We start from the raw sequence: 27893 nt of genomic DNA, 5'->3' as shown, positions 1-27893 counted from the left end.
AAGATCTGGATGAAAAATACCAATATTGTCCTTCATTGCTTTCATAATTAATAAGAGCTGGTGATTGTTCTTGAAATTAATTCATTACTTATGTTGTTACTTTCTTAGCTTTTTGCTTTCTATTAATTGTTTGTAATTAGCTAATTACTTGCCAATTGTCATCAAGCGATGACAGTGCATAATTAACATTAGCACTGAAAAGGTCATGCATTTATGTTATATACAAAAATTAATTACTTGGTAGTAGCACTTGTGCAGATGAACAAGATGCAGAGAAAGCCACAAGTTTGTTTGCATGAAATCGCCTTTGGGTTCGCTTGACTACAAGGTTTAGGCACTTTGTATACTAACAAGCATTGTGTATTGTTTTAAAGAATGGTAACTTAATAGAGTGGACCAATCCAACATTGCACCTAACCAGTTTTCATGCTATTGAAAGAAATGGCCAGATGATAGTCCCTGCCAGTTGTCAAATGATCCTAGTAGTAAAGTAAGTATATAAGTAAGGTAATAAAATGTGAGGCTGGATGAACACAGCAGGCCAAGCAGCATCTCAGGAGCACAAAAGCTGACGTTTCGGGCCTAGACCCTTCTTCAGAGAGGGGGATGGGGTGAGGGTTCTGGAATAAATAGGGAGAGAGGGGGAGGCGGACCGAAGATGGAGAGAAAAGAAGATAGGTGGAGAGAGTATAGGTGGGGAGGTAGGGAGGGGATAGGTCAGCCCAGGGAAGATGGACAGGTCAAGGAGGTGGGATGAGGTTAGTAGGTAGATGGGGGTGCAGCTTGGGGTGGGAGGAAGGGATGGGTGAGAGGAAGAACAGGTTAAGGAGGCAGAGACAGGTTGGACTGGTTTTGGGATGCAGTGGATGGAGGGGAAGAGCTGGGCTGGTTGAGTGGTGCAGTTGGGGGAGGGGACGAACTGGGCTGGTTTAGGGATGCGGTTGGGGAAGGGGAGACTCTTCCCCTCCACCCACTGCATCCCAAAACCAGCCCAGCGTGTCTCCGCCTCCCTAACCTGTTCTTCCTCTCACCCATCCCTTCCTCCCACCCCAAGCCGCACCCCCATCTACCTACTAACCTCATCCCACCTCCTTGACCTGTCCATCTTCCCTGGACTGACCTATCCCCTCTCTACCTCCCCACCTATACTCTCTCCACCTATCCTCTTTTCTCTCCATCTTCGGTCCGCCTCCCCCTCTCTCCCTATTTATTCCAGAACCCTCACCCCATCCCCCTCTCTGAAGAAGGGTCTAAGCCCGAAACGTCAGCTTTTGTGCTCCTGAGATGCTGCTTGGCCTGCTGTGTTCATCCAGCCTCACATTTTATTATCTTGGATTCTCCAGCATCTGCAGTTCCCATTATCTCTGATACTATATAAGTAAGGGCTGTCTTCTGGTTCAAAAAGGCCCGGGTTGAAGTCCCAGCTGTTGAAGAGGTGTGTAATAGCTTGTAAAACAGGTTGATTTGAAAAGAACCGTAAGGATATCGGCATGCAGTTAACATGCTGTTGATGCCAGAAATCTGAACTAAAATCCAACAAACATCTGGAAACACTCAACAGGTCAAGCAGTATCTGTGGAGAGAAACGGCTAACATTTGAGGTCAAGATGACCTTTCATTAGTAGCAAGGAAAGATAGAAATGAAACAGGCGTGAAATATAAATATACCATGTAGGTCTTTATATGTACTCATTTTGAAATGCATCTTTGCAGTCAAAAGATGACAACAGTTGACTGTCAATGTTTTGCAGTCTACCCCTCAGATACACTGGATTGTAATTCCCATTAGTGATTGTATGCCTAGATATTAACTGGAATCAGGATTTGCTTCTGCTGAAATGCATGTTGTATCTGTCCATTGAAGCTAGTAGCAGAGCCATAGCAAATTGGTCCACTATCTCCAACCGACAATACAAGTGAGTTGTGGAAAGCAATCAAGACTTGCCAGTTACTTGATGGGGGTGTGTTGGGGAGGTGTAGTGAGTTTAGATAGCTGGGATGCAAGCCAATACCTGCTAGTGGGTTTTGGGAATGGGAATGAAGAGTGGACCACTGATTGCATTCTCACTTCTCCTGACTCCACATTTAGGTACTTATTTATTGTTCTGAGCATATATTTTCTTCTTGGAAAACTTCAAGCAAAGCTCGTTAGGCAGTATGTATGCTAGAGAATCTAGTCTAACTGTATCAGTTAGAATCTACCTGAATCAGTGTGAATCAGTTTATGCTTTGGATTTCAAAACAATGGTAAGATCTTTGATTATTATGTTGAGAGCAATTTTGGATAGCCACTAGTGATTCCTCTAAACTACCTTAACAATGTGGTGTTGGACATATTTTCAATTCTGAGGGATATACAAAGTTGGCCTCCACAAGATATAGTTAATATCCAAGCACAAAACTAACCAATCTTTCTACATGTGGTATCAGTATCTTGACACAAAATATAATTAGTTTGGAATTGATGTGAATAATTCGCTTTCTTTATTCTTTCTATTTTTAACACTGTTGGGAAGATTTTTCCAAAGTATTTCTCAGCTTTTAATTCAGTTCTATCAACTGCGCTGTTCTTATTAGAGTTATCCATTTGAATTGGCATTCTAATGTAATGATAAGGCTGTTTCTGAAAACAAACTTAGTTCTCTAGTCTATGTGTTGTGTCCACTGTACGTTATTACTCTTAAATAGGATAACTAAAGTTGAATAGAAGAGATAAGGATTAATATCAGTTACAGTCTCTAGTTAATATTATAGTGATTTGAGAGTTTTTAATTTTGATTTAACCCTGTTTATTTTAGTTGATTTTGATGTGTCAACCTAATTTTCAAGAATTACACCTTTTTAACAAAAATTGAATATGTTTTACAAGTTTTAGCTTACTTGGAAAAGCCTTTCTTTCCCATTTCAGTACCATTTCTGAGTAGTACTTCATTGTATTGAGAACATATCCTTACCTTGTTACCATGCCTGTTTGCACTTTCAGTATAAGCTAAGCTGCACATAATGTTTTGCTTTCTCCATTTATCTTCTAAATCTCTTTAGTGTTCCTAGCCATGCTGCCTCTGGATTGTGAACAATTTTGTTAAGTGGATTTGTGGTTATTTCACTTGCCCCTCATCTCTTCTGGCCTATGCCTGTATCGGACAATCTTGTCGCTACCAACTGAGACTGAACATCAACAAAATGGAGAGAAAGACAAGGCTATAAATCAAACTGTTCCAAGAGAATTTTTATGCAGCGCTAAGTACAGCTAATCGTAGAAAATCCTGTTTTCAGGTCAATGTTGGTTAGTGATAAACTATAAGTATGACATGGAGTGAAACCCAATCTTTGTGGCCTAATATATATGCTGGACTAGTGCCACAGCCACATAGAGCTGTTATCTGATACTTCAATAACAGTTGATCTTGAGTTTTTATCTTTGCACCAATCTTTTAGATTCAGGCATACAAGTTAATAGCATTCATTTGTACTCTTGAAAGAAAGTGTTGCTTATCCCAGCTTGCTTAGCAGACACCTGCTTATTGAGGCTGCATGAAAAACCAGCATAGAAACTTGGTTGACAGATCCTGACAGCCCTGATATGTCCTGTGTGTACTATCGAGGTCTAATAGCAGTTGTAGTGTGATGTATTCTTCCCCTTCCAGCGAAACATGGCTCCTCATTTTTGTTGAACTTACAATTTATGTCAATAATATTAACATATTAATGCTTATTTTCCTGCATGAAATTTCTTTGCTCACTATTTTGATAAAGAACTCAATCCATTTAAAATCAACAGATTAATTCCCACAGTATTATAGCAGGCAGACCAATTTCACACTTGGCTGGTGTGTTTGTTGGCTAGCCGTAGCTATGTCTGTTGGGCTGGAAAGCCAGAGCAACTGTGCCTCGGCTGTTTCCGTGTCCAGTCAGGCCATGAGGGATTCACTTCTGGGGCTCTCATCCTTTTTTTGGTAATAGGGGCCTTCATGAGCTGCTAGCCAATCAGAGGGCTGACAGATCTTCATTCCAGGCAGCCCCACCATGATCGATGACTGGAATACCAGAGGCTGAGTATCTCACCACCAATCACTGTTTATTTACACTTGAACAGTCCTTGACTGAAGTGCTGCCTCAAACAGGATCAGGTGCCAGACAGTCACTATATCTGACACTCAGCCTTTTTATATGTCAGCCAGGACTCTGTAATTGGACCAGATTAACAGCCCCAATCATGGAACACATATTATAGGGTGTAGGCCTGAAAAGTCAGCTTTTGTGCTCTGAAGATGCTGCTTGGCCTGCTGTGTTCTTCCAGCTTCACACTTTGTTATAAGAGATCCAACTGGCAAACCTCATTGTAATCACTCTATTGGCCACAGCTGGAACTGCACCTAGCCCAATGAAACAGCATGTGGGGTCATGGGTCAATGAGGCATTGTTAGCGACTGTGGTGTGTGTACTCTTGTCTCTGAGGGCCAGATTTTAGTATTGTCACTTGGGTGATTGTTGACACACGAAGGAATTTTTTTTTGTTTTATTCACTCACAAGATGTGGGTGTCATTGTCCAGGGCCATCATTTTATTGACCAGAGGGCAATTAAGGTTCGACCACAATGCTGTGGGTCTGGAGTAGGCTGGAACAGGTAAGGACAGCAGTATATTCCCAAAAAGATTTTGATGAACCAGATGGATTTTCTGATGTGATGGTTTCGTGGTCAACAATTGACTCTTAATCTGCTCCTATTATCTTATAGTCTTCACAGTTGCTATTCATAAATGTCTATCCTGCTTGTCACGTCCTCAGAGAATCCAGAATTATCCATTTGAAACCCCTCACCATTATGATGGGCAAAGTTGCAGAAATGGAAACCATTCTAGAAGTAACTTCAATTTTACAGGCAAACTTATTTTATTTGAAGCATTCATGAAACTTTGTGTAATTTAGTAATTATTTTAGCTTTTGGCACTGGCCTGACTAAAGGACCATAATGATTGTTGAAAATGAGAAGGAACCATTGATGGATTTAATTAGTTTTATGGCAGCTGTTGGCTTAAGTATTGAGGGATTGACTTGTTTACTTCCAGCTGATTGTATTTCTTTGCACAGGGAAATTTTACACTTGCTGATTCCGTCATGCTTAGTGAATCAAATGCTTGATTAGTAACTTAATTGGATGGTAATTGAAGTAACTAATAATTCATTACACAGAAGATGGGTGACACTTTGGTGGTGAGAAGGGGAGATATTTTTGAACTTCAGTGCCTCCTGTAGGACAGGAGGTATATGTCATAGATGTAAGATGCATTTATATATATATAGATGCTGACTCTCCTGCAGTTTTGCAACATCTGCTGTGAACCATCTTGTTATTACAAGGACAATGACCTTCAAATTGAGCATAAAGAGCCATCCCACAGGAAGGAGGTAATCAAAAGGGGCTGAGTGAAAGGGAAGACACTTCGGATCCAGGAAAAACTATCTCTACTTTTTTTTGGGTGGGGTTGGGTGGAGAGGGGACCGAATATTGGCAGTGAATGATGACGTATAGTGGCCCACGATATTAATGGGCCCTCCCAGTTCCATATTCCGGTCAGTATTTTTGAGAAAAAAAACCAACAGCTTTTTGGTGTTGGCCTGTAGCAATGCCTTTAAGAAGTCCTGATTAAGCTGCATGCAGATCTGGCAGTGTGATGCAAACTTATAGTGAATTCGCAGCTCATTTTTCAACTTCCTCGATGCACATTTCCAATAATTCCACAGAACTCTTTGAAAAGACACGATTTCCTACTCTCAGCGTCGATGTTCCTCAGTTAGAAATTTAAAATGTTGTCAATATTTTCCAGGTCAACAGGAAATATCAACTCTCTTGGGGAAAAGAAATGCTGTGAAGGCACTGCAAGTCTGTTGCTAGCATGAGTTTCCATTCTGTTTCCCTTGCCCCCTGCTCCACTACCACCACCAGTCAAACCTCTGGTTTTCCTGAATGTCTGTTGAATACATGAGCCATGGGCATCACTTATGATGCCCATGCCAATGTAGAAGACATTGCGATTTTCTCTGTTGAATGGCTATGTCATGTAAATGTGTTGCATCTTCATTAGGTTCATTAGCTTGCATGTCGTTGACCCATAAAGTACTATGTTTGTTGTTGGATCGTCTTAATTTTTGGACCAACGTTTGTATAAAAATGCTTCTTGCCTTTTCCGCAAAGTGCCCATCTTTTGTGGTATTACTGCATAGGTAAGTGATAATTATTGTTATCTATGCGTAGATAAATAATGAGCTTTATAATTCGATACGAGTGAAAAGAGAGAGTTCAGAATCTCGCACCTTCCTGCTTTAATAATTAATACAAGTGATAACTCTTGCTGAAAGTCATTTAGAAAAGAGGTCCATGTCACTTCCCAAGTCGATTTATATCTCTGGCTCAACCAATTGCTTGACCTTAATTAATTGAGGAAAGATTGAAGTAGATAAATAGATGGATTTAAAGTGATTTCTTTGGTAAAGGAGAAGCATTCAGAACAGCAGCTGTATTTGAATATTCATAAGTCATTTACCCCATGCCTTGTGAAGTGTCACACATTTGTTTAAAGTGCAGTCCATAGTCTCATCCCTCAGGTTATAGCTTTAGCATGTATAATTAAATTGATAACATTTGTAGTCTTAAAAGCTTTGAATCAAGAACATAAATAGTGATAGACGAATACCATAAGCATGCCCCAAGTAGGACAATACTCCAAATCAGATGAATATTTACAACATTCATTCCCACAGTGTCTAACCTATCAGCCATTTGTGTTTTAACAGTTATTTTTGTTCCAAACTTTTTTTTAAGTGTTTCTCTGCTCAAAGCAATGACTCACTGACCTCTATGGAGTTAATATACCAGAATTGGAACTTGAGCTCTATCAACATCCACACGTGATCTTAAACCATGGTCACTGAATAGGAGAGAGATAATGGGAACTGCAGATGCTGGAGAATTCCAAGATGATAAAATGTGAGGCTGGATGAACACAGCAGGCCAAGCAGCATCTCAGGAGCACAAAAGCTGACGTTTCGGGCCTAGACCCTTCATCACTGAATAGGAGCATGTTTTAAATTCCCTTTCCCCTATATCATGGACACTGAGACTATAATCACGACCCACAACTTCTACTCTTTTAAAAGTCAAACAAAGGATTGAACCTGGGTTCCCATCTGGCTCCGTGTCACACTTTGGTATCATTTACCTAATGAGCAGTTGCTGGAATCATAAATTATTTTTAATGCTGATGTGTTGCATTGTACAAGGAAAAAGCACATGCAAATAACTTGTTCATAGCTTCAGTTTCGTCCAAGTAAAGTGCAATTAACTTAAAAGCTCTACTGGAAAGTGAGAAATGAAGATTTATACAGGAATTTGCATCCATGTGACTATGCTGTTTGATGTCACTACAGTTATTGACTACTTGATAACTTGGATCTATTTCATTGACTCTAGTGTTTGTATACAAATAAATAGTGGCGCACAGAAAATTGTCTAGCATGTGGTTTTAGGTCAGACATACACTAATGTATTCTAGACACTTTTCTAAATTATTTTCCTGTTTATGAATTATATATTTAACGATCTTGAGTTTGCATAACATTTACCCAAGTATTGTATTTCAGTACAAAAAGAAACACATGGAAAATTTTTCGGTATATGACACATGGGTCACCAAAGAATCAGAGGTCCAAGATCGGAAGAAAAAGTTCACAAATTAGAAATTCACGAATTTAGTTTAGACAAAATTATATCTGAGAACCAACTTCAAAATTCTTATTTCCGTTCTCTTTCGCTTTTTGGTTGATTTGATTTGATTACTTCAGTTTTGACTTTGCTTTCACTTGACATATTTCAGCATGTCTGTCAATCGGACTCAGAAGTTTCTCACAAATTTCCTTTGAGTCTGTGAGTTCGTGGTTACTGCTAAATCTGGCATTTGGAAAATTTGTCTTTTATAGAATCATAGATTCATTGAATCACACATCACAGGAACAGACCCCTCGGTCCAACTCATCCATGCTGACCAGACATCCCAATCTGACCTCATCCCATTCACCAGCATTTCGCCCATATCTGTCTAAACTCTTCCTGTTCATGTACCCATCCAGATGCCTTTTAAATGTTGTAATGCAACCAGCCTCTGCTACTTCCTCTAACGGCTTGTTCCAGCTATGCACCAACTTCTGTGTGAGAAGTTACCCCTTAGGTCCTTTTAAATTTTTTCCCTCTCATTTTGTACCTGTGCTGTCAAGTTTTGGACTCCCCCACTTTAGGAAAAGCTATTCACCCTATCCACGCCCCTCATGATTTTATAAGCCCTTGTAAGGTGACCCCTCAGCTTCTGATGCTCCAGGTAAAATAGGCCCAGTCTATTCAGCCTCTCCCTATAGCTCAAACCCTCCGATTCCAGCAAAATCCTTGTAAGTCTGATGTCCCAATTCTTTCATCTGCTCTTTTGAGTAGGATGTTCAGAAGAGTTTGAGTGCACTGTGAAATCCATTGACTATGTTTTCTCTGTACTTGCATAACAACTTTTTGTGAATCATGTACCAGGACATCCCTCTAGTCACAGAGTTGTGCAGTCTCTCTCCATTTAAATAATACACCATTAACCTTCCAGCCAATGTCAAGGAGTTCACATTTTCCCATATTATAATTGTCAGTTGTTTGCCAACTCACCAAACTGTTATGGGATCTTTACTTGCCCTTGACAACTTTCCTACCTGTCTTGATGTCATGAGAACATTTAGTTAGCATACATTCTGTCTCTTCATACAGGTAATTGACGTAGATTGTGCATAGTTGAGGAGCCAGCACTGCTAGCCACCAATCCTTTAGCCATACACCAGGTGCTGTTAGCATCTATAATAACCTTTTATATGGCACCTTATCAAGTGCTTTTGGAAATCCTTCTCTACGACAGTTACAGGTTCCCTTTCATCCACCTTGCTTGTGACCTTGTTAAGGGACTGTCATGAATTAGTGAGGAATGATCTTCCTTTCATTAAGCCATGTTAATTTGACCTAACAATTTTCTAGATATCTTGCTATATCCTGCTTAATGTTGAATTCTCTGATAACTGCCCTATGGTTTCCAGCCTTTTGTCTCCCTTCTTTCTCGCATATAGATTTTACGTGAGCGATTTCAAATCTGCTGTACCCCCTCCAGAATCTAAGGGATTTTGGACAGTTATGACTGATATTTCTATTTCTGGAACTATTTCTTTTAAAACTCCAGGCCGTCCTGCCCTGGGGACATCGTAGCATATAGGTCCAGGTGCATTTTTCATCATATGCTGATTCTTAAAAGCTGACGATCACCTGACCCATGACAAATCCTTACAGATGTACAATGTTTCTTTCAATTTGTGACTATCTTTATTGAACCATAAACGATGAATAATTCTCAAAAAGCCTCCCTATTTTACTGGAGCAAATCTTCACTGAGAACGATTAAATATCTCCTTAAGAATCTGCTACAGCGTCTCTACTAAGCTACCTTTTATTGTTGTTGCCCAGTTCATTATGTTCTCATCCCCTAATAATTGCCTTTAGTGAGGTTTAAAACACTAGTTTTAGACCTGCACTTTATCCTTAGGGCAACACAGTGGCTCATTGGTTAGCTCTGCTGCCTCACAGCGCCAGGGACACGGGTTCAGTTTCACCCTCGGGCGACCTTCTGTGTGGAGTTTGCACATTCTCCCTGTATCTGCGGGGGTTTCCTCCGGGTGCTCCGGTTTCCTCCCACAGTCCAAAGATGTGCAGGTTAGGCAGATTGGCTGTGCTGAATTGTCCGGTGTGGTGTAGGCTAGGTGGATTAGCCATGAGAAATGGAGAGTTACAGAGACAGGGTAAGGGGCTGGATATGGGCGGGATGCCCTTCAGAGGGTCACTGCAGACTTGATGGGACGAATGGTCTGTTTCCACACTGTAGGGATTCGATGATTCTTTCAATCTGACCAAGAAATACGAACATGTTATGATTGTTGGCACCTCTACCATGTCGCTATTGATTAATCCTGTCTTATTGCTATGCCTACTATATGTTTCCCCCGGTTGGTTGCTTTAAGAAATTATCCTGAATGTACTCAATGAATCTGGTGGCCTTCTGAGTCCAACTGTACTGTTCGCTGCTTCCTACAGTCATCCATGCAGACTGCAGGAAATTCAAGCCAAGTAAAAACAAACTGTTGAAGATGCTAGAAACCTCAAAGGAAACAGAGAATGCTGGGGAAACACAGCAAGTCTGGCGGCATCTGTGGAGAGACAAACAGAGTTAACATTTCAGGTCTGAAATGACTCTTCGGACTTCTGAAGAAGAGTCGTGTCGGACTCAAAGCATTAGTTCTATTTCTTCCTCCACTGCTGCTGCCAGATCTGCTGAGTTTCCCCAGAGCCTTCCACTTTTAGAACTTTGAATCCACTGAAGCTCCTCCATTTGTAGTTTCTGAAACCCTTTATCTGACTTACACTCAGTCACATGCCACGCACCCCTGTCCACTGACAATATCGGACGACCTAATCCCAAGGTGCATGATTGCTTTCTGGTATAGAAAATCCAAGTAACTTTGCCGCTTTCTGGTGCATCACAGTGTATGTAGCTTGGCCTCCCGCTTTTGACTGTCAGTCAAACCTTCTTAAACCACAGACACTGACATCCATCGGCTTCAATTTAATACAGCGCTGCCATCTTTATCATGTGTCAATTCATTTATTTTGCCTCGATGTATTTTCATGAACAAACCTTGCTACCTCTAATACCCAGGGATGTGATGGTGTAGAGGGAATGTCATTGGACTAGCAATCCAGAAACCCAGGGATAACATTCTGGGCAAATGGGTTTGAATCCCACTACAGCAGGTAGTGAAATGTGGTTTCAGTAAAAGTTTGGAATAAGAAGCTGGCCTAGTGACAAACATGTAACCAGTGTCAATTACCATCAAAACCCATCTGGTTCGCTCAAGTCCTTTAGGGAGAGAAACTTGGCATCTTCACATGGTGTGGCCAACATGTGACTGCAGACCCACAACATTGTGGCTGACTTTTAACTAAGGATGGGTGATAAATGCTGGCCTAGCCAGTGACACACACATCCTGTGAACAAATATAAAAAAGATAAAGCTTTACACCTTAAGAAACACTACAGTCACAAATAAACTGTGCAACTAGTTTATGGAAATGAGAAAAAAAAACAACTAATCAATTTTTGTTTCCTTTTGCCTTTACGCTGATTTTTTCACAGAACATCTTTCCCTGTCTCTACCTTCTGTCCATGATCTGTTTGAACCTTGTCTCAGGGCCCATATCTCTCTATATTCTTTTTATACAGTCCCTGCTCTTTATAAATACTGTCTGTAATTACTAATAGGGGTGCTGTGAATGGAGATGGTGCCATCAGTAGGATGTAACACGTGAGAATGCATTTATTAACCTGGACCATTCTGTGAGGTCAGTAAACCTCCTGCTCCACTGTTTTCAAGCAAACCAAGCCAGCATATTGACATTGACAACCACAGCGATGTAGGCCCACTGCAGCCTCAGTACTTCAGTATTTGCCTGGAGGATCACTCGATCCCTTGAGGGGAGAGAATCTCTGTCCTTCCTGTGTCCAATTTTTGGCCCCACACTTCAGGAACAACATACTAGCCCTGGAGCGTGTCCAGCGGAGATTCACACAGACGATCCCTGGAATGGTAGGTTTAGCGTATGATGAACGGCTAAGGATCCTGGGATTGTACTCATTAGAGTTTAGAAGGTTGAGGGGGAATCTAATAGAAACTTACAAGATAATGTATGGTTTAGAAGGGCGGACACAGGAAGTTGTTTCCGTTAGGCGGGGAGACGAGGACCCGTGGGCACAGCCTTAAAATTAGAGGGGGTAAATTTAAAACTGAAATGAGATGACATTTCTTCAGCCAGAGAGTGGTGGGCTTGTGGAATTCATTGCCGTGGAGTGCAGTGGAGGCCGGAATGTTGGATGCCTTCAAGGCAGAGATCGACAAATTCTTGATCTCAAAAGGAATCAAGGGCTACGGAGAGAGTGCAGGGAAGTGGTGTTGAAATGCCCATCAGCCATGATTTAAATGGCGGAGTGGACTTGATGGGCCGAATGGCCTTACTTCCACTCCTATGTCTTAAGGTCTTATGGTCTTCAATTTCCCTCTTACATCAATGAAACCAGCACAGCATCCAAAATCTTTGGAGTGAACCTTTTAGTCTGGAGCAGTACATCTGTGCTGCATTCAAATACTCCACTTTTCTTTCAGCAGTTTCAACCTCTTCTATCACCAGGATTCACCTCACTTTGAAGTTGCGCTGGTTAGCTTTAAGTGGCACTAACCTCGCACACAGGATTGGCTGAAGGCCCACAGCAGCTTATTCAGTGCTGGGTGCTTATCACAACTACTTTGATGAGCAGTCAACACAGGAAAGTTCTGACCAGGTACGGCCCCTGCAATTTGTGTTGTGGAGCATCCCATTTACCCCTTTTTCAATTTACACAGTCTGTACAGAATAGGATACTCGTCGTGATGAACGATTGCTGTTAGTTATTAACCGCCTTGCCATGCTCATTGAGTGCTGTTTAATGGATTGGTGGGTACTGGTGTAAGTGACAAGGTTAATATTTGTCACATTAGTGAACTCATCTCTGCGCCTTTAATGCTTTGTGCCAGTAATGCAATACAATCACTGGGATGCAGGAAGAATGTGCGATTGAAAAATAAATCCTGTGAATCGTTGCGTCAAAGATGAAAGTCACATCTTTGAGCAGTAAACTGTGGTGTCAGTCATAATAATGGTGCCTCTGTTCTTTTTCCATTGTCTTCATTATTTAATTCAGGTGTCTAGTAATTATGAAGAATTATATATGAACACCATGATTATCCTTTGCTAAATTAATTCTCCTTCCACTGTTAAACTATTTTGCAAATAAAATTTCTGTCAGGTATATTTAACATTTTCCTTTATCTTTAATTCACTTTCTATTTCCTCTGCCTTTGTTAAGGCATTAATTCATACTGGGCTGTGGTTCTGGTGGGGGTCTGCGTATCTTTCAGTACCTCTGGCAAATGGCTTCTATTTGTGTGGAAAACTGAAGAGCATGTGTACACCAGCTGAGTCATTTATTACAGCATTGTAACCAAGCTCAATCCTATTCATATCAAGTATGCGTACGTTGATATTTCCTCGTTCTCTCTGTTACAACTACCTTTCTAGTGAGTGGTGTTGTATAAGGGCCTAAAAGGGTGAATACTGACTGATTGCTGTAAGCATCCCTGACTGTGATGAGGTCATGCGGACCAGTGGAGAGATTAAGGAAGGATCTTGAGGAAGTGAGACCTCAGACAAGTCTTTCTACTGGTCTCTGTAACAATGTATTGTTACATTCACATAACATGTAAATAGCTTAAAGATACAATAAAACTCAGCTCTGATGAAGACTCATCTAGACTCGAAAGGTTAGCTTGCTCTCTCTCCACAGATACTACCTGACCTGCTGTGATTTCCAGCATTTTTTATTTTTTGTCACAATAAACTCTACATTGTTCATAAAAAGACGCTTCTGGTTAGACTAGAAGGTGGCTAGTCTCGTGCATTGGGGACCCTGAAATAATGTATATCTAGAGGGGAACTATGCCAGCACATGCAACAAGAACTATAACGGACTTGGCCAACAATCACAAGACAATGAACAGTGAGGAACAAAAAAATGATCTATCACCATTCATCCACAGAAGAATATCCCAAAAACTGTGTCTTTGCAGCCTCACCTGTCTCCTATAGAATGCAGGATAGCTGCATTTCAGTGCTTTAACTGAGAACCTATTCCACCTTTCTGCCATTCGCTAGTTTTTAAATTTTGCTCCTTCATCCGAGTCTCAGAATGCAATTTTCTCAATTTTCACTTTCTGTATTGTTAACTATCGTAGATGCGATGACGTGTTGTTGTCCTCTTTGTAAGAACTGTCTTTTTTAGTTTTTGTGTCTTTAAAAACTGTTGTCTGCAAGGAGAAAGAACCATTCTTTTATTGAAAAAAAAAGAGATTTCACAAGATAGTTGCATAATTTCACAGCAGGGAATTCAATAGAATATGAGAACTCGGAGGAGGAATTGGCAACTCAGCCTCTTGAGCCTGTTCTGCCATTTAATACAGCCCTGCTTGATCTCATTTCAGCCTCAACTCCATTTTTCTGCCTTCTCCCCATAGCCCTTACTACTTAAAAATACATCTATCCCTTCCTTAAATGTCTTCAGTGTCCCAGATTCCACCACATTCGACAGAAGTGAATTCCACAGATTCACGACTCTTTGCGACAAGTTATTTCTTCTCATCTTTGTTTTAAATCTACTACATCTTATCCTAAAACTATGACCCCTTGTTCTAAACGTCCCACTTTCTGTCTGTTTTGGCAATCCCCGTTGGCATCTTTCATACCTCAGTTAAATTTCCTCTCCATCTTCCAAACTCTGTCGAGTATAAGCTAAAACTGCTCAATCTCTCCTCATGAAAACCCACATTTATTTTTGGAGTTAATGCTGATGCCTGTTGTGAACTCTGCTTACCATGGCTGTGGGTCCCTACAATGTGCTGCCAATAGGAATTGGGGGACTGTTTACAGTTGAGACTGATTGGTTCTCAGCTGACTGAGCAATTTACAGAAACACAGACACAGAAGGGTGTGCTGTTGTTCTCCTCAGCAGAAACTGCCTGTTCTCTGCTGCAAATAACTATGTGTAAACTTAAAGAAAGCCAGTTACCTTTGCTGCTGTGAGCTGCAACTTTTGAATTGACAAATAAGAGACATTTTCCAAGTGGCTCCATTGTTCTGTACATCTTACGAATCAGTGGAAGCTTCCTGAGAGAGGCAACTGAGGAACAAACAGCCTGACTGGCCAAAGTAGGATCAGATCAACATCAGAATTGAGAGAGAGAGAGACCACCAAACTGACTTTCCAGCTTTTACCACCTCTACAATTTTTCCTATTTATTTGTCTCTCTGTGTTAGGGGAAGACCTTCTAAGAGGAGTTAGAGTTTTAGGTAATAGTGTTAATACCTGATTACTTGTAGCTGCGGTCTAAATACTTCTCAGTAATAATTCTTGTTTAGTGCAGAAAGCTGGTCTGTGCTTTCTATCAACGTTGATCTGAAAATCAGGCAAACTGGGGGAATGTGTGTACTTTAAAAAAACAGTAACATATGGATTCAGGAATAGTGGACCTTGACTTATGGTGTGCTACCCTGGTGATTTTAACTCCCAGTGGGACTGACTACAGGCCCTCAACTGTGGAGTTTGTGTCAGAGAGGCAGACATTTTAACTCCTGACTCTTTGATGAACACTGCCAGTCAGTGACTTTGTTGGTTGGAGCAGGAATCTGCAGAATGATAAGGCTTGTGGCAACAAGGTAAGTCATTGATAGGTGGAGTATGCCCCAAGTGGAGGTGCATATTGACCCCATTACACCAGGCACCCAGACTTCCCTGTGATACCTGGAGGAGCATTCTGCTTCTCTGTCCCTTCTTAAGAATAGATATTTTGTCACACACATTTTCATATTCACTTAGCGGCCTCACTAATTGGCTGGCAATTTTAACCAAAGTGGGTGGGGGCAGTGGAGTCCAGTCAGGAGTATATTCTTAAAGCTCCAATTTGCATTAGATATTGAGGCTTATGCCAGAATGCAGAAAAGTCTTCATCCACTGCCTAAGATGTCTGCATTCCAGTTGTACATTAGAAGGAGTTGCATAGGACCAGAGTTTACTGGGTGTTGTAAGCCCTGTCCTCTGTGTGTGTGTGTTTGGGTGTGTGTGCGTGCGCGCACGCGCGCGCAGAGACTAGCCTTGATTGCTGTAAGGTGATTATCTCTCTCCCCACACCACTTCGTGGGAGGAAGCTCTGCTTAGAGAACTGTCAGACAATCAGATGGCCAGAGGTTGAGTGTTAGCGGGGATTGGTGCGCACTGCTGGGATTACAGTAAGTCCAGGAATGGGAGTCTACTGGATTCAAAGCGATAGGGAAGACAGTTAAATGGGGGATTATGTTGTGGGAGGAGGGCAGGACTTCTGATGGATTCTGGAGGCCAACTCCTCTTTGCAGAAACCAGACCACACAACTAAAGCTGTTGGGCATTCTGCTTGACTGGGGCCTCCTGTTTGGGGCTGCAATGCCAGAAGAGAGGATGTGACGTATTGTGTCAGGCGGCTGGGCTGAAATGGAGCACTCAGAAGTTCTGTAAGAGCTTCTCCCACCGACCTGCACTGAGCACACGCACATTCAGGTACTCCACTTTATTAACTAATGTCGCTTCATTTCTATTCGGCTTGTGATTCTCCTGGGAACTGGTGAGAAATGAGATGGTACTAATTCCTGATGGGCAACTCTGAGCAGGTACCTGGCAGTAAAACTCACCAGGTGCTTCTCTGGGCCTGTCCCTGATCACCTTTATTTCCCAACGTCTCGTGAGACACTTAATGGGCAGTGCCAGGCTCCGCCATTCATCGAGAGAAGTTGGCATCAGCAAAGCAGCAGCTGGTTACCATCAAGCAGCTGCATCAAGTCGGCCACATTGCTCCCTGCTTCACAGAGGCCTTCCAAAGCATGTTTGCTACTCCGAACTCCGACCCAGGAAACAGTTACCGGGAGGGCAAAGACAAATTTTCAAAGACATCCTGAATGTCTCTGTGAGAAAATGCAATATATCTACTGACCATTGAGAACTTCTTGCCCAAAACCAGCCAGACTGGAGAATGTAGGAACGGGAATAGGCCATTCAGCCCTTTGAACCCATTGCACCATTCAATGAGATTTTGGCTGATTTGTGACCTAACTCCACATAGCTGCCCCAGGCCCATACGCCTAATACCCTCGTTTAACAAATTATATCCATATCCCATTTAAAATTGACAATTGATCCTACTTCCATTGTAAATTGTGGATGAAAATTCCAAATCTCTACCGCCCTTTGTGCATAGAAGTGCTTCCTAATGTCTCTTCTGAACAAACTGGCTCTAATTCCCAGACTAATCCCCCTAGTTCTAGAATCCCCAAACAGTAGAAATAGTTCATCTGCAATAACAAAGTGTGGGGCTGGATGAACACAGCAGGCCAAGCAGCCCTGTCTTTGCTATTAATATCTTGAAGACCTTGATCTGATGATCCATCAATCTTCTAAATTCGAGAGAACACAGGCCAACGTTATATAATCTCTGAGAAGAAGAATCAGTGAGAGTGCCAAGCATTTTTAACATCTCTGATGGGCAGATATGAAGGGCAATCTCAAACAGTTGCAGGAGTGTATGAAAGCCCAGCATCCCTCCTCTTCAAATGCCACTTGTTCCACTTTGGCAGGGTGTGCAGATCTAGCATTAGGTGTTTCGTCACCTCAAGGTCCCACAGCTCCAGAATGGAAGAAACTCACCCTTTGTCTCAGGGGTCTGCCTGAGATGAAGATGGAATAGGCCACTTCCTGTTACTAATGAACATTCCTTTTCCTCTGAAGGCTTTATCAGTGATTAATCCTTCACTGCTTAATGCTGGCAAGCGACATAGACTGCGATTGCGGAAAGGATTGGTGGCAGAAAATTACCTAAAGTGATTCAAACACAACCAATTGCAAGCTGTGGCTGTGTCTTCCAACAGGAGGTGGCTATTATGTGGCTGTCAATTGACCATTTATGGGGTACAGTCGGCCCAAAGATGTGCAGTCTGTTTCACACCACTCCATTCCCTGTAAAATCTTAGATCGTTTGGGGGTCGATGGTTAACCACTGGATTTTATATGTTCACTGCCCCATTTCAGCCTTGTCAGTGGAGGACCATAAGAAATAGGCCATTCTGCCTCTCTAATCTAAGCCAGCAAACACTTGCCACTGTCTGAAGAAATAAGTTCAAAGGAAAATCAAAAGCAAATAATGGAGTAACTCCAATTCAAGTGCTCACCTGGTCCTCACCCACTAGCTGGAGTGAGTTTAAATTCCTGCTTCTGTTTCTCTAGACTTCCCTAACAATTCTTTGTCACCAAGCTCAACCTCAGTATTTGTCCAAATGATTTCCAGGTCTTGGATGTCACTCATGTGACCTGAGCACAACATTCAAGATTATGACTGTGATGAATTACCTCTACACAGTTTGACTGTGCAGTTTAACATTCTACCTAGTTTAATTGTCGCATGCTCTCCATCACACCAGTAGCGAGTTGTTAACTCAAGCCGAGAATCAAATCTGAGACCTTAGTCTGTGTATCTCAGCTAAATGATTGAAAGAATTAGCTCAGTCATCAATCTGTATATTCTCCCTGTGTCTGAATGTGTTTCCTCTGGTGCTCCAGTTTCCTCTCACAGTCCAAAGATGTGCAGGTTTGATGGATTGGCCATGCTAAATTGCCCAGTGTGTCCAGGGATATGCAGGCTTGATAGATTAGCCATGGGAAAATGCAGGGTTACATGGATAGGGCAGGGCTGTTGGGTCTGGGTGGGATGCTCTTTAGAGAATTGGTGTGAGCTTGATGGGTCAAATAGCCTGCTTCCATACTGTAGATACTCTATGATCAGAGAGCTCATTTGTTTGATTTTTCCAGTTTAAAAAAAGGGCTTACCTTAAAATCATTTATTTTTATTTTTATTTCACAGGTTCAATTTTACTGTTTTTCTGATGAGTAATTTTAAGAAAATTTCTATATTTTCACAGATTTATCACTTTACACATTACAAACATACAATTACATTAAAAGTAATGCTGATGCAAATATCCAATTTCCTGTTTTCTTTTACTGGTTGGAACAACGCAGGTGAATAGCTTAACAGTTAGCAGTACGGAATGGATAATGAAAGTCATTGTACGTGACCATCCTGTTTAAACAATGTAAATGTGTTTATTTGGGCCAATTTTTTTAAAAATGGAAATGTTCCAATGATTTCACACCTACCCAAGGTGACCTTAAATGTAGTGTTCAGTCAAAATATATTCAATACTGTTTTTTTATATAGTGTGGTGCTGATGCAAACTGAGGCCGTTGTATTCTTTCACTGTATCAGAGCTGTAATCTGCAGTCATTTCATTTAAAAAAAATACTGTTGCCAAGTGTTTATATTTATTATTTCAATGATAAAATAAGTCCTGTAATATAATGAAGCTATACAGTAAAAATAATTTTCCCTTTAATATAGTTGGGCATAATAATCTGACTAAATTATAGAATTACTCGTTGGGTTGCTAAATAAGTATTTTTTATACAATCCAGTAAATTACACATACCAAATTATGACTGATAATCAACAAAATTCTGCAAATTTCCTTATCCCATGGGAAATCCTAGCAACATAAATAAAAACCAACAGTTTTAACATGTTATGTGGTTTAATTCTTGCACCACCCAGATAGAGGCAGTGTTGCTCTGCCTAAAAGAAAACTAAGTCTGAACTGTTTCTCCTACAGAAAGAACGTGAAAAAGGTTCCAATCTAGCATTCATGTTCCGTCAACCATTTGCTGCTGGGAGAGTCTTCAGCATCAGCATGCTAGATACACTGTTGTATCAGGTAGTGTTTTTTCTCATTGTTTTTATTCATAAAATAAATCTGCACTCCAACAGATTGCCATCACACCTAATGCATACTGGCATCGGCTTAAAGTGCCTTGGAATATTGCCAAATCAGGAATTCTGAAATATCTGTGCCTGCTCTGCAGATTAGTATCTGTTCTTTTAATCAGACCGATTGACATCTAGATTTATTTAACATTCATCCAATAAGTCAACAGTCCAAAATGCTGTTACTCTGCTGAATATAATCGAGCAATCGAAGCAATGGATTAAGGTCTTTGACTCTATCATATGTCAAAATAACCTCCTAACAAGGTTTGATTTGATATTTGTTACTTTACCTTCTACAGATAAAAAAGCCATCCATCTCTATTTGGACAGAGAGTTATTGTTGTTACTCTGTCCAAGCTGCTAAACAGATACCTCAGCCCTGATAATTTTTCACTAACTCTTTTCACCTCTTCAAACCAATGCATGATTGTATATTTATTTGTGACTAGGTTATGAAATGTTATTGCATCCTTTGGGAAAGGGTATTGGATTTCTATCCATCTGTAGGATTTATTAGGATTCGGAATCTGCAAACACTACCTGAATTTGAAGAATGTTGGAACGTGTTACTGTGTGATCACTTTGAGAGGCAATATCTGCAGGCAGAAGTTCTGGGCAGCCTTTAGTGAAGGCGAATGTGGTCTTGTCCACCAGCTATAGATCTAGTGCCATATCACCACTTTTCGTGAATAGTTGCTACATTAATTACCAATCATGCCCTTAACTGGACAGTGGCAGGCCTTCCCTGGTAGCAAGGAGTATATGTGTCCGAGAGCTGCTGGTCAGCCAGACACAGGAAGCTCTTTAATTTTGGGCCCAAACTGGGATGCAGACTGTTGCCAGTACATACCAACTTGAGTCCTAATAAAACTGGGCCCCAGGCCACAGGTAAGCAATGGTTACAGGGTGTTCACAAAGGAGGGGGTTCAGCAACATGGGTTATAGGACATTGAACAATACAGCGCAGTACAGACCCTTCGGCCCTCGGTGTTGCACCGACCTGCGAAACCAATCTGAAGTCCATCTAACCTACACTATTCCATTATCATCTATATGTTTATTCAATGACTATTTGGCTCACATCTGGCTCCACTGTCATTCTGCATTAATTGTCCATCTCATTATGGGCAGAGTAAGAAGGCTGCCCAGAAACCTTCCCACACTGACATAATTGGAATGGAGGCAGGAGGGCAGCTTAGTTTCCAGTCAACGCCTTCCAACCGTCTAAATGCCCCCTCTTCCTACCATACGGGAACGCATTAAATTGCAGTTGTTTCTGAATCTCCAGCAGGCCGTCTGTGACGTTACATAAGGCCGACAGTCCAACTTATTCACATCCATGTTTCAATCCTGGAACTTCCGATGCATTCCTAACTTTGGAGGAAATGTGTTGCAAAGGCATTTTGATTCCAACGCATCAGTTCCAAATGATTTTTGTGAGAAAATTGCTGAGGGACATCATAACAATGCATAAATGAATTATTACATTTTTTCATTTAATAAAACACTGAATTTCTTACTCAGGTATATAAAACAAATTATATTGTGTGCCATTTTATGTTAGCTATTACACCATGCTAACAAAATCCTAGCTATGTCATTACCTACATGGTGGCATCTTTTAGCAAGGAACGCTGGCAGGAAATACTGCGTCTCCAAACTTACATTCCCAGTTAGCGTTTTATTTCTTCACAGTTTCTTCCCATTGACCACAGATAGGTGTTTGGATAGTTGACTTTTTTTTACTCCATCTCACACCATTCACGTAAGAAAGACATGTGCATTGTGTTTTACCTCCATAAGACCATAAGACATAGGAGTGGAAGTAAGGCCATTTGGCCCATCGAGTCCACTCATTCATTTAATCATGGCTGATGGGCATTTCAGCTCCACTTCCCTGCACTCTCCCCGTAGCCCTTGATTCCTTTTGAGATCAAGAATTTGTCGATCTCTGCCTTGAAGGCATCCAACGTCCTGGCTTCCACTGCACTCTGTGGCAATGAATTCCACAAGCTCACCACACTCTGGCTGAAGAAATGACATCTCATTTCAGTTTTAAATTTACCTCCTCTAATTTTAAGGCTGTGCCCACAGGTCCTAGTCTCCCTGCCTAACGGAAACAGCTTCCCAACGTCTACCCCTTCTAAACCATACATTATCTTGTAAGTTTCCATTAGATCTCCCCTCAAACTTCTAAACTCTAATGAGCACAATCCCAGGATCCTTAGCCGTTCATCGTACATTAAACTTACCATTCCAGGGATCATCTGTGTGAATCTCCGCTGGATACGCTCCAGGGCCAGTATGTCCTTCCTGAGGGGATTGGACACAGGATTCTAAATGGGGCCTAACTAGGCTTTATAAAGTCTCAGAAGCACATCACTGCTTTTATATTCCAACCCTCTTGAGATAAACAACAACAGTACATTCGCTTTCTTAATCACGGACTCTACCTGCAAGTTAACTTTTAGAGAATCCTGGACCAACACTCCCAGATCCCTTTGTACTTCTGCTTTACAAATTTTCTCACCATTTAGAAAATAGTCCATGCCTGTATTCTTTTTTCCAAAGTGCAAAACCTCACATTTGTTCACGTTGAATTTCATCAGCCATTTCTTGGACCACTCTCCTAAACTGTCTAAATCTTTCTGCAGATTCCCACCTCCTCAGTATTACCTGCCTGTCCACCTATTTTTGTATCATCGGAAAACTTTGCCAGAGTGCCGCCAGCCCCTTCATCCAGATCATTAATATATAAAGTGAACAGCTGCGGCCCCAACACTGAACCCTGCGGGACACCACTCATCACCGGTTGCCATTCTGAGAAAGAGCCTTTTTTCCCAACTCTCTGCCTTCTGTCAGACAGCCAATCCTCAATCCAAGCTAGTAGCCCACCTCGAACACCATGGGCCCTCACCTTGCTCAGCAGCCTCCCATGAGGCACCTTATTCAAAGGCCTTTTGTAAGTCTAGATAGATAACATCTACTGGGTTTCCCTGATCTAACCTACTTGTTACCTCTTCAAAGAATTCTAACAGGTTTGTCAGGCATGACCTCCCCTTACTAAATCCATGCTGACTTGTTCTAATCTGACCCTGCACTTCCAGGAATTTAGAAATCTCATCCTTAACAATGGATTCTAGAATTTTTTACCAAAAACCGAGGTTAGGCTAATCGGCCTATAATTTTCCATCTTTTGCCTTGATCCTTTCTTAAACAAGGGGGTTACAACAGTAATTTTCCAATCATCTGGGACTTTTCCAGACTCCAGTGACTTTTGAAAGATCACAACCAATGCCTCTGCTATTTCCTCAGCCATCTCCCTCAGAACTCGAGGATGTAGCCCATCGGGGCCAGGAGATTTATCAATTTTTAGACCAAAATATTGACCAAAGTTTAACAACTATTATATAACAACAATTTATTTCATATTTTGTTCTGGTTGATCTCTGTTGATCTGGTTCTTCAAAAACACCTGTTGGTCAGTTGAACTGGCTTTAACCATCCAGTGACAGGAGTAATGGTTAATATGCAAATGCGTCTTACTTAAAACATTTAGAAACATAGGATTGAAACATAAGAACATAAGAACTTAAGAACAAGGAGCAGGAATAGCTATCCGGCCTCTTGAGTCTGCCTCACCAATTAGTAAGATCATGGCTGATCTCTTTGAGACTCAGCTCCACTTACCCGCCCGCACTATAACCCTTAATTCCTTTACTGCTCAAAAATGTATCTAGCCTTGCTTTAAAAACATTCAGTGAGATAGCTTCAACTGCTTCACTGGGCAGTGAACTCCACAGATTCACAACCCTTTGGGTGAAAAAGTTCCTCCTGACCTCAGTCCTACATCTGCTTCCCTTTATTTTGAGGCAATGCCTTCTAGTCCTAGTTTCACCTGCTAGCAGAAACATCCTCCCTGCCTCCACCTTATCTACTCCCTTCATAATCTTGTATGTTTCAATAAGATGTCCCCTCATTCTTCTGAATTTCAATGAGTATAATCCCAGCCTACTCAGTCTGTCCTCAGAATCCAACCCTCTCAACTCTGGAATCAACTGAGTGAATCTCCTCTGCACCCCCTCCAGTGCTAGTATATCTGTTCTCAAGTAAGGAGACCAAAACCGCACACAGTACTCCAGGTGTGGCCTCACCAGGACCCTATACAGCTGCAGCATAGCCTCCCTGTTTTTAAGCTCTATCGCTCTAGCAATGGCAGACAAAATTCCATTTGCCATTTTAATCACCTGCTGTACCTTCAATCCCACCTTCAGCGATTCATGCACAAGGACACCCAAGTCCCTCTGCACAGCAGCTTGCTGCAGTTCTTTTACCATTTAAAACATAGCCCATTTTGCTGTTATTCCGACAAAAATGGATGACCCCACACTTATCAACATTGTATTCCATCTGCCAGGCCTTTCTCCACTCACTGAGACTATCTATGTCCCTCTGCAGACTTTCAGTGTCTTATGCACACTTTGCTCTACCATTCACCTTAGTGTCATCTGCAAATTTTGACACACCACACTTAGTCCCCAACTCCAAATCATCTATGTAAATTGTAAACAATTGCGGTCCCAACACTGATCCCTGAGGCAAACCACTAGCCACTGACTGCCAACCAGAAAAACTTTATCTTATGTAGCAGCCTTTGGTGTGGCACCTTGTCAAATGCTTTCTGGAAATCCAGACACATCATATCCACAGGTTCCCCATTGTCCATGATGCAAGTAATGTCCTCAAAAAATTCTACCAGATTAGTTAAACATGACCTACCCTTCATGAACCCATGCTGGGTGTTCCCAATGGGACAATTTATATCCAGACGTCTTGCTATTGCTTCCTTAATGATAGATTCAAGCATTTTCCCCACTACCGAAGTTAAGCTAACTGGCCAATAGTTACCTGCTTTTTGTCTACTTCCCTTTTTAAACAGTGCTGTCACATCAGCTGTTTTCCAATCTGCAGGAACCATTCCAGAGTCCAGTGAATTTTGATAAAAACAATAGTGCATTTGCTGTTTCCCCCATCGCTTCTTTCATACCCTGGGATGCATTTCATCAGGGCCAGAAAACTTGTCTACCTTTAGCCCCATTAGCTTGCCCAGCACTGCCTCCTTCGTAATATTGATTGTTTCTAGGTCCTCACCTGCTACATCATTCCTGACATTAGTTTTTGGCATGTTATTTGTGTCATCCACCGTGAAGAACAACACGAAATAACTGTTTAATGTCTCGGCTATTTCCTCATTCCCAGTTGTTAAATTAGCCTTCTCATCCTCTAAAGGACTAATGTTTACCTTCACCACTCTTTTACAATTTACATATTAATATAAACTTTTGCTGCCTGTTTTTATATTCTAAGCTAGTTTACCCTCATAATCTATCTTACTTTTCTTTATAACTTATTTTGTGGCTTTCTGTTGGCCTTTAAAGATTTCCTAGTCTACTAGGTTCCCAATACTCTTTGCTTTTTTTGTATGTTTTTTTTTCAATCTGATACTTTTCTTTATTTCCTTAGACATCCATGGCTGGCTCTCTCTTTTCCTATAGTTCTCCCTTATCACTGGAATATGCTTCTGCTGAGCACTGTGAAAAATTGTTTTGAAAGTCCTCCACTGTTCCTCAATTGACCCACCATAAAGTTTTTGCTCCCATTCTACCTTAGCTAACTCCTCCCTCATTCCTTCATTGCCTCCTTTGTTTAAGCACAAGACATAGGGACTGGATTTAACCTTCTCACGCTCCATCTGTATTTGAAATTCGACCATACTGTGATCGCTCCTTCTGAGAGGATCCCTAACTGTGAGATCATTAATTATTCCTGTCTCGTTACACAGGACTAGATCTGGAATATCTTGCTCCTTCATTTGTTCAATTACATATTGTTCAAGGAAATTATTGTGGATGCATTCTATGAACCCCTCTTCAAGGCTGCCATGACTGACCTGGTTTGACCAATCGATATGTAGATTAAAATCCCCCATGATAATTGCTGTACCATTTTTACATTCATTAGCTATTTATATGTTTATTGCCTGCCCCACCACGAGTCATTATTTGGTGGCGTATAGACCACACCTATCAGTGACTTCTTCTCCCTGCTATTCCTAATTTCCACCCAAATGGATTCATTTGTTGAGTAGAACCAATATCATCTCTCACTACCGCCCTGATATCATCTTTAAAAATCAGAGCGACACCACCTCCCTTACCTTCCTTTCTGTCCTTCCAAACAGTTTGATACCCTTGATATTTAACTCCCAGACATGACCATCCTGTAATCATGTCTCTGTAATGGCCACTAAATCATACTCATTTGCCATGATTTGCACCGTCAACTCATCCACCTTGTTTCAAATGCTCCGAGTATTCAGATAAAGTAAACAAACAATTAATTATCACATTTTCTTGATCCAGTTGTACTAACTTTGAACAGTATCAGAAATTTGATGCACCATTCTGGACAAAACAAGCTGACTATATTGACACTGTATCTTAGATATTAATTGCTTCCAAACATCATTTATAAAATACACAGCAGCAATCACCCAAGATTATTTGCCAGCACCTCACACGTTCACAACCACTACCAGCTACAAACACAGAAAATGCCATCATCTGCAAGTTCCTTGCCGAGTCCCAGATTCTCTGGACATGGAAACATATCGCCATTCCTCCACAATCACTCTATCAACATCCCAAAATCCCTCTCTCACAGCATTGTCAGGGTGACATCGCCACATGAATTGTAGCAGTTCCAGAAGGCAAGGTATCATCCGCCATTTTCTTGGGGACACTTTGGGGTGGGCAGAACATACTGTCTGTGCTAGTAATAATCGAATTCCTGTGATTTAAAAATAGAAGGAAATATACTTGTCACTGCAGAAATACTGCTTATTGGTTGACAGCGTGGTAATTTGTCAAAAAGTCCTGAATTCTGACTAACTGCACATATGGTTCATTCCTGTTTAGTTTGTTACAATGGGTACGTAATGTAATGTATGTAATAGGAAGTGGTCATTGTTGAATTCCCCAGTTTTGGGGAAGTTGAACTATCTTTTCATGTTGAGCACACTTTTTTTAGGCTTGTAGGAGGAAATATCAATTCACTATAATAGATGTTTTCATTCATTTCTTTTTATTTGAATGACTGTTTTCATTTTGCTTGCAGTCATTTGTGAAGGACTACATGATCTCTATCACAAGGCTGCTTTTAGGACTGGATACCACTCCAGGTTCTGGATTTCTCTGTGCAGTAAGTTCTGTTTTTCTATTCTTGCAAATCCTAAGGTATAAATTGTTCGTTGAGCATTTGTTTTGCTTCTTGCTTAAGGTTTTTTTTTTGGTTACAGACCTGTTTCTCTGGAATATTCATGGTTAAAATTATCCCTAATCAGAGGTTCAGATTTTTCAAGACACTGTCAGCTATGTTTTTCATGTGTTGGCAATCAGAATATAGAACGGATGCGAGAGTTGGACTTGTGAACAAAAGAGAATGAGAGAACTAATAATAGTGCTTGAAATGTGGGCTCAGCAGAGGAGTTCATGCAGAGTGGCACAACAGAAGTGTGCTAGGCCCATAACACAGAAGCCTATGAGTTGAAACCATGCCTACTATTTAGTTTTACTTAAGTATTCATCCTTCAGGATCAGGTCACTTGTTTGGTTGGCTGAACTACATGTTTGCGATGCAGAGTGACAGGGAAGGTTACTCTGAAGGACTCTCTTTCTCAGCCTGTCCCCTTGTCCAAGGTATGATGGCTGTTGGGTCAAACTAAACCCCAGTTGTCTCTCTCTCTCTCATAAGATAGCATCCCTACGGTCTAGTAAGAGTATTTTATTTTTGCCTTTATGGCTGAGAATACTCAGAATCAACAGGATGAACAGAAAGACAAATGTGTGTATTGCATCACAAGTATAGAATGTGAGAAAATATTTACCATCCTCTAATCTCTCCCTCCATTGCAACCTTTTGTACTTCAGTCTTATTAATACCACTGTGGTCACTACTCCACTGAACCTTCCTCCTTTACGGTGGGGACAATAAACACATGCAGTGTTGAAGTAAGAGAATTGGCAATCTCATTACTGTTTTTGATCTTACTAAGGATAGCAAACCCTTGGAACTCCTAATTTTTCTCTGCTTTTCTTTTGATCTAGCCAGGATTTAGAAGATAACTTCTTTTTGGTTATATATGCATGTTTGCAGACCGAGAATATTAAACTTCCAAAAATCCACTTTGAGAAAGTATCAAGCAGATGATTTCCCTTTAATG

At 41.1% G+C, this 27893-nt stretch overlaps 1 protein-coding gene across 1 annotated transcript in view; it reads left to right on the top strand.

Moving 5' to 3' along the window:
* Positions 1-27893, top strand: part of kcnt2 (potassium channel, subfamily T, member 2) — a 702110-nt gene that overhangs the window by 498996 nt on the left and 175221 nt on the right. The window contains exons 27-28 of the mRNA XM_048538622.2: positions 19458-19559; positions 26789-26872. Of these exons, the coding sequence (XP_048394579.1) occupies positions 19458-19559; positions 26789-26872 (186 nt within the window). The remainder of the gene's footprint in view (positions 1-19457; positions 19560-26788; positions 26873-27893) is intronic.

This window comes from Stegostoma tigrinum, chromosome 8 (genome assembly GCF_030684315.1).
Source record: "Stegostoma tigrinum isolate sSteTig4 chromosome 8, sSteTig4.hap1, whole genome shotgun sequence".
Classification (NCBI taxonomy): domain Eukaryota; kingdom Metazoa; phylum Chordata; class Chondrichthyes; order Orectolobiformes; family Stegostomatidae; genus Stegostoma; species Stegostoma tigrinum.
Note: the sequence above shows the minus strand (reverse complement) of the source record. Positions and strands in the feature narration are given on the sequence as shown.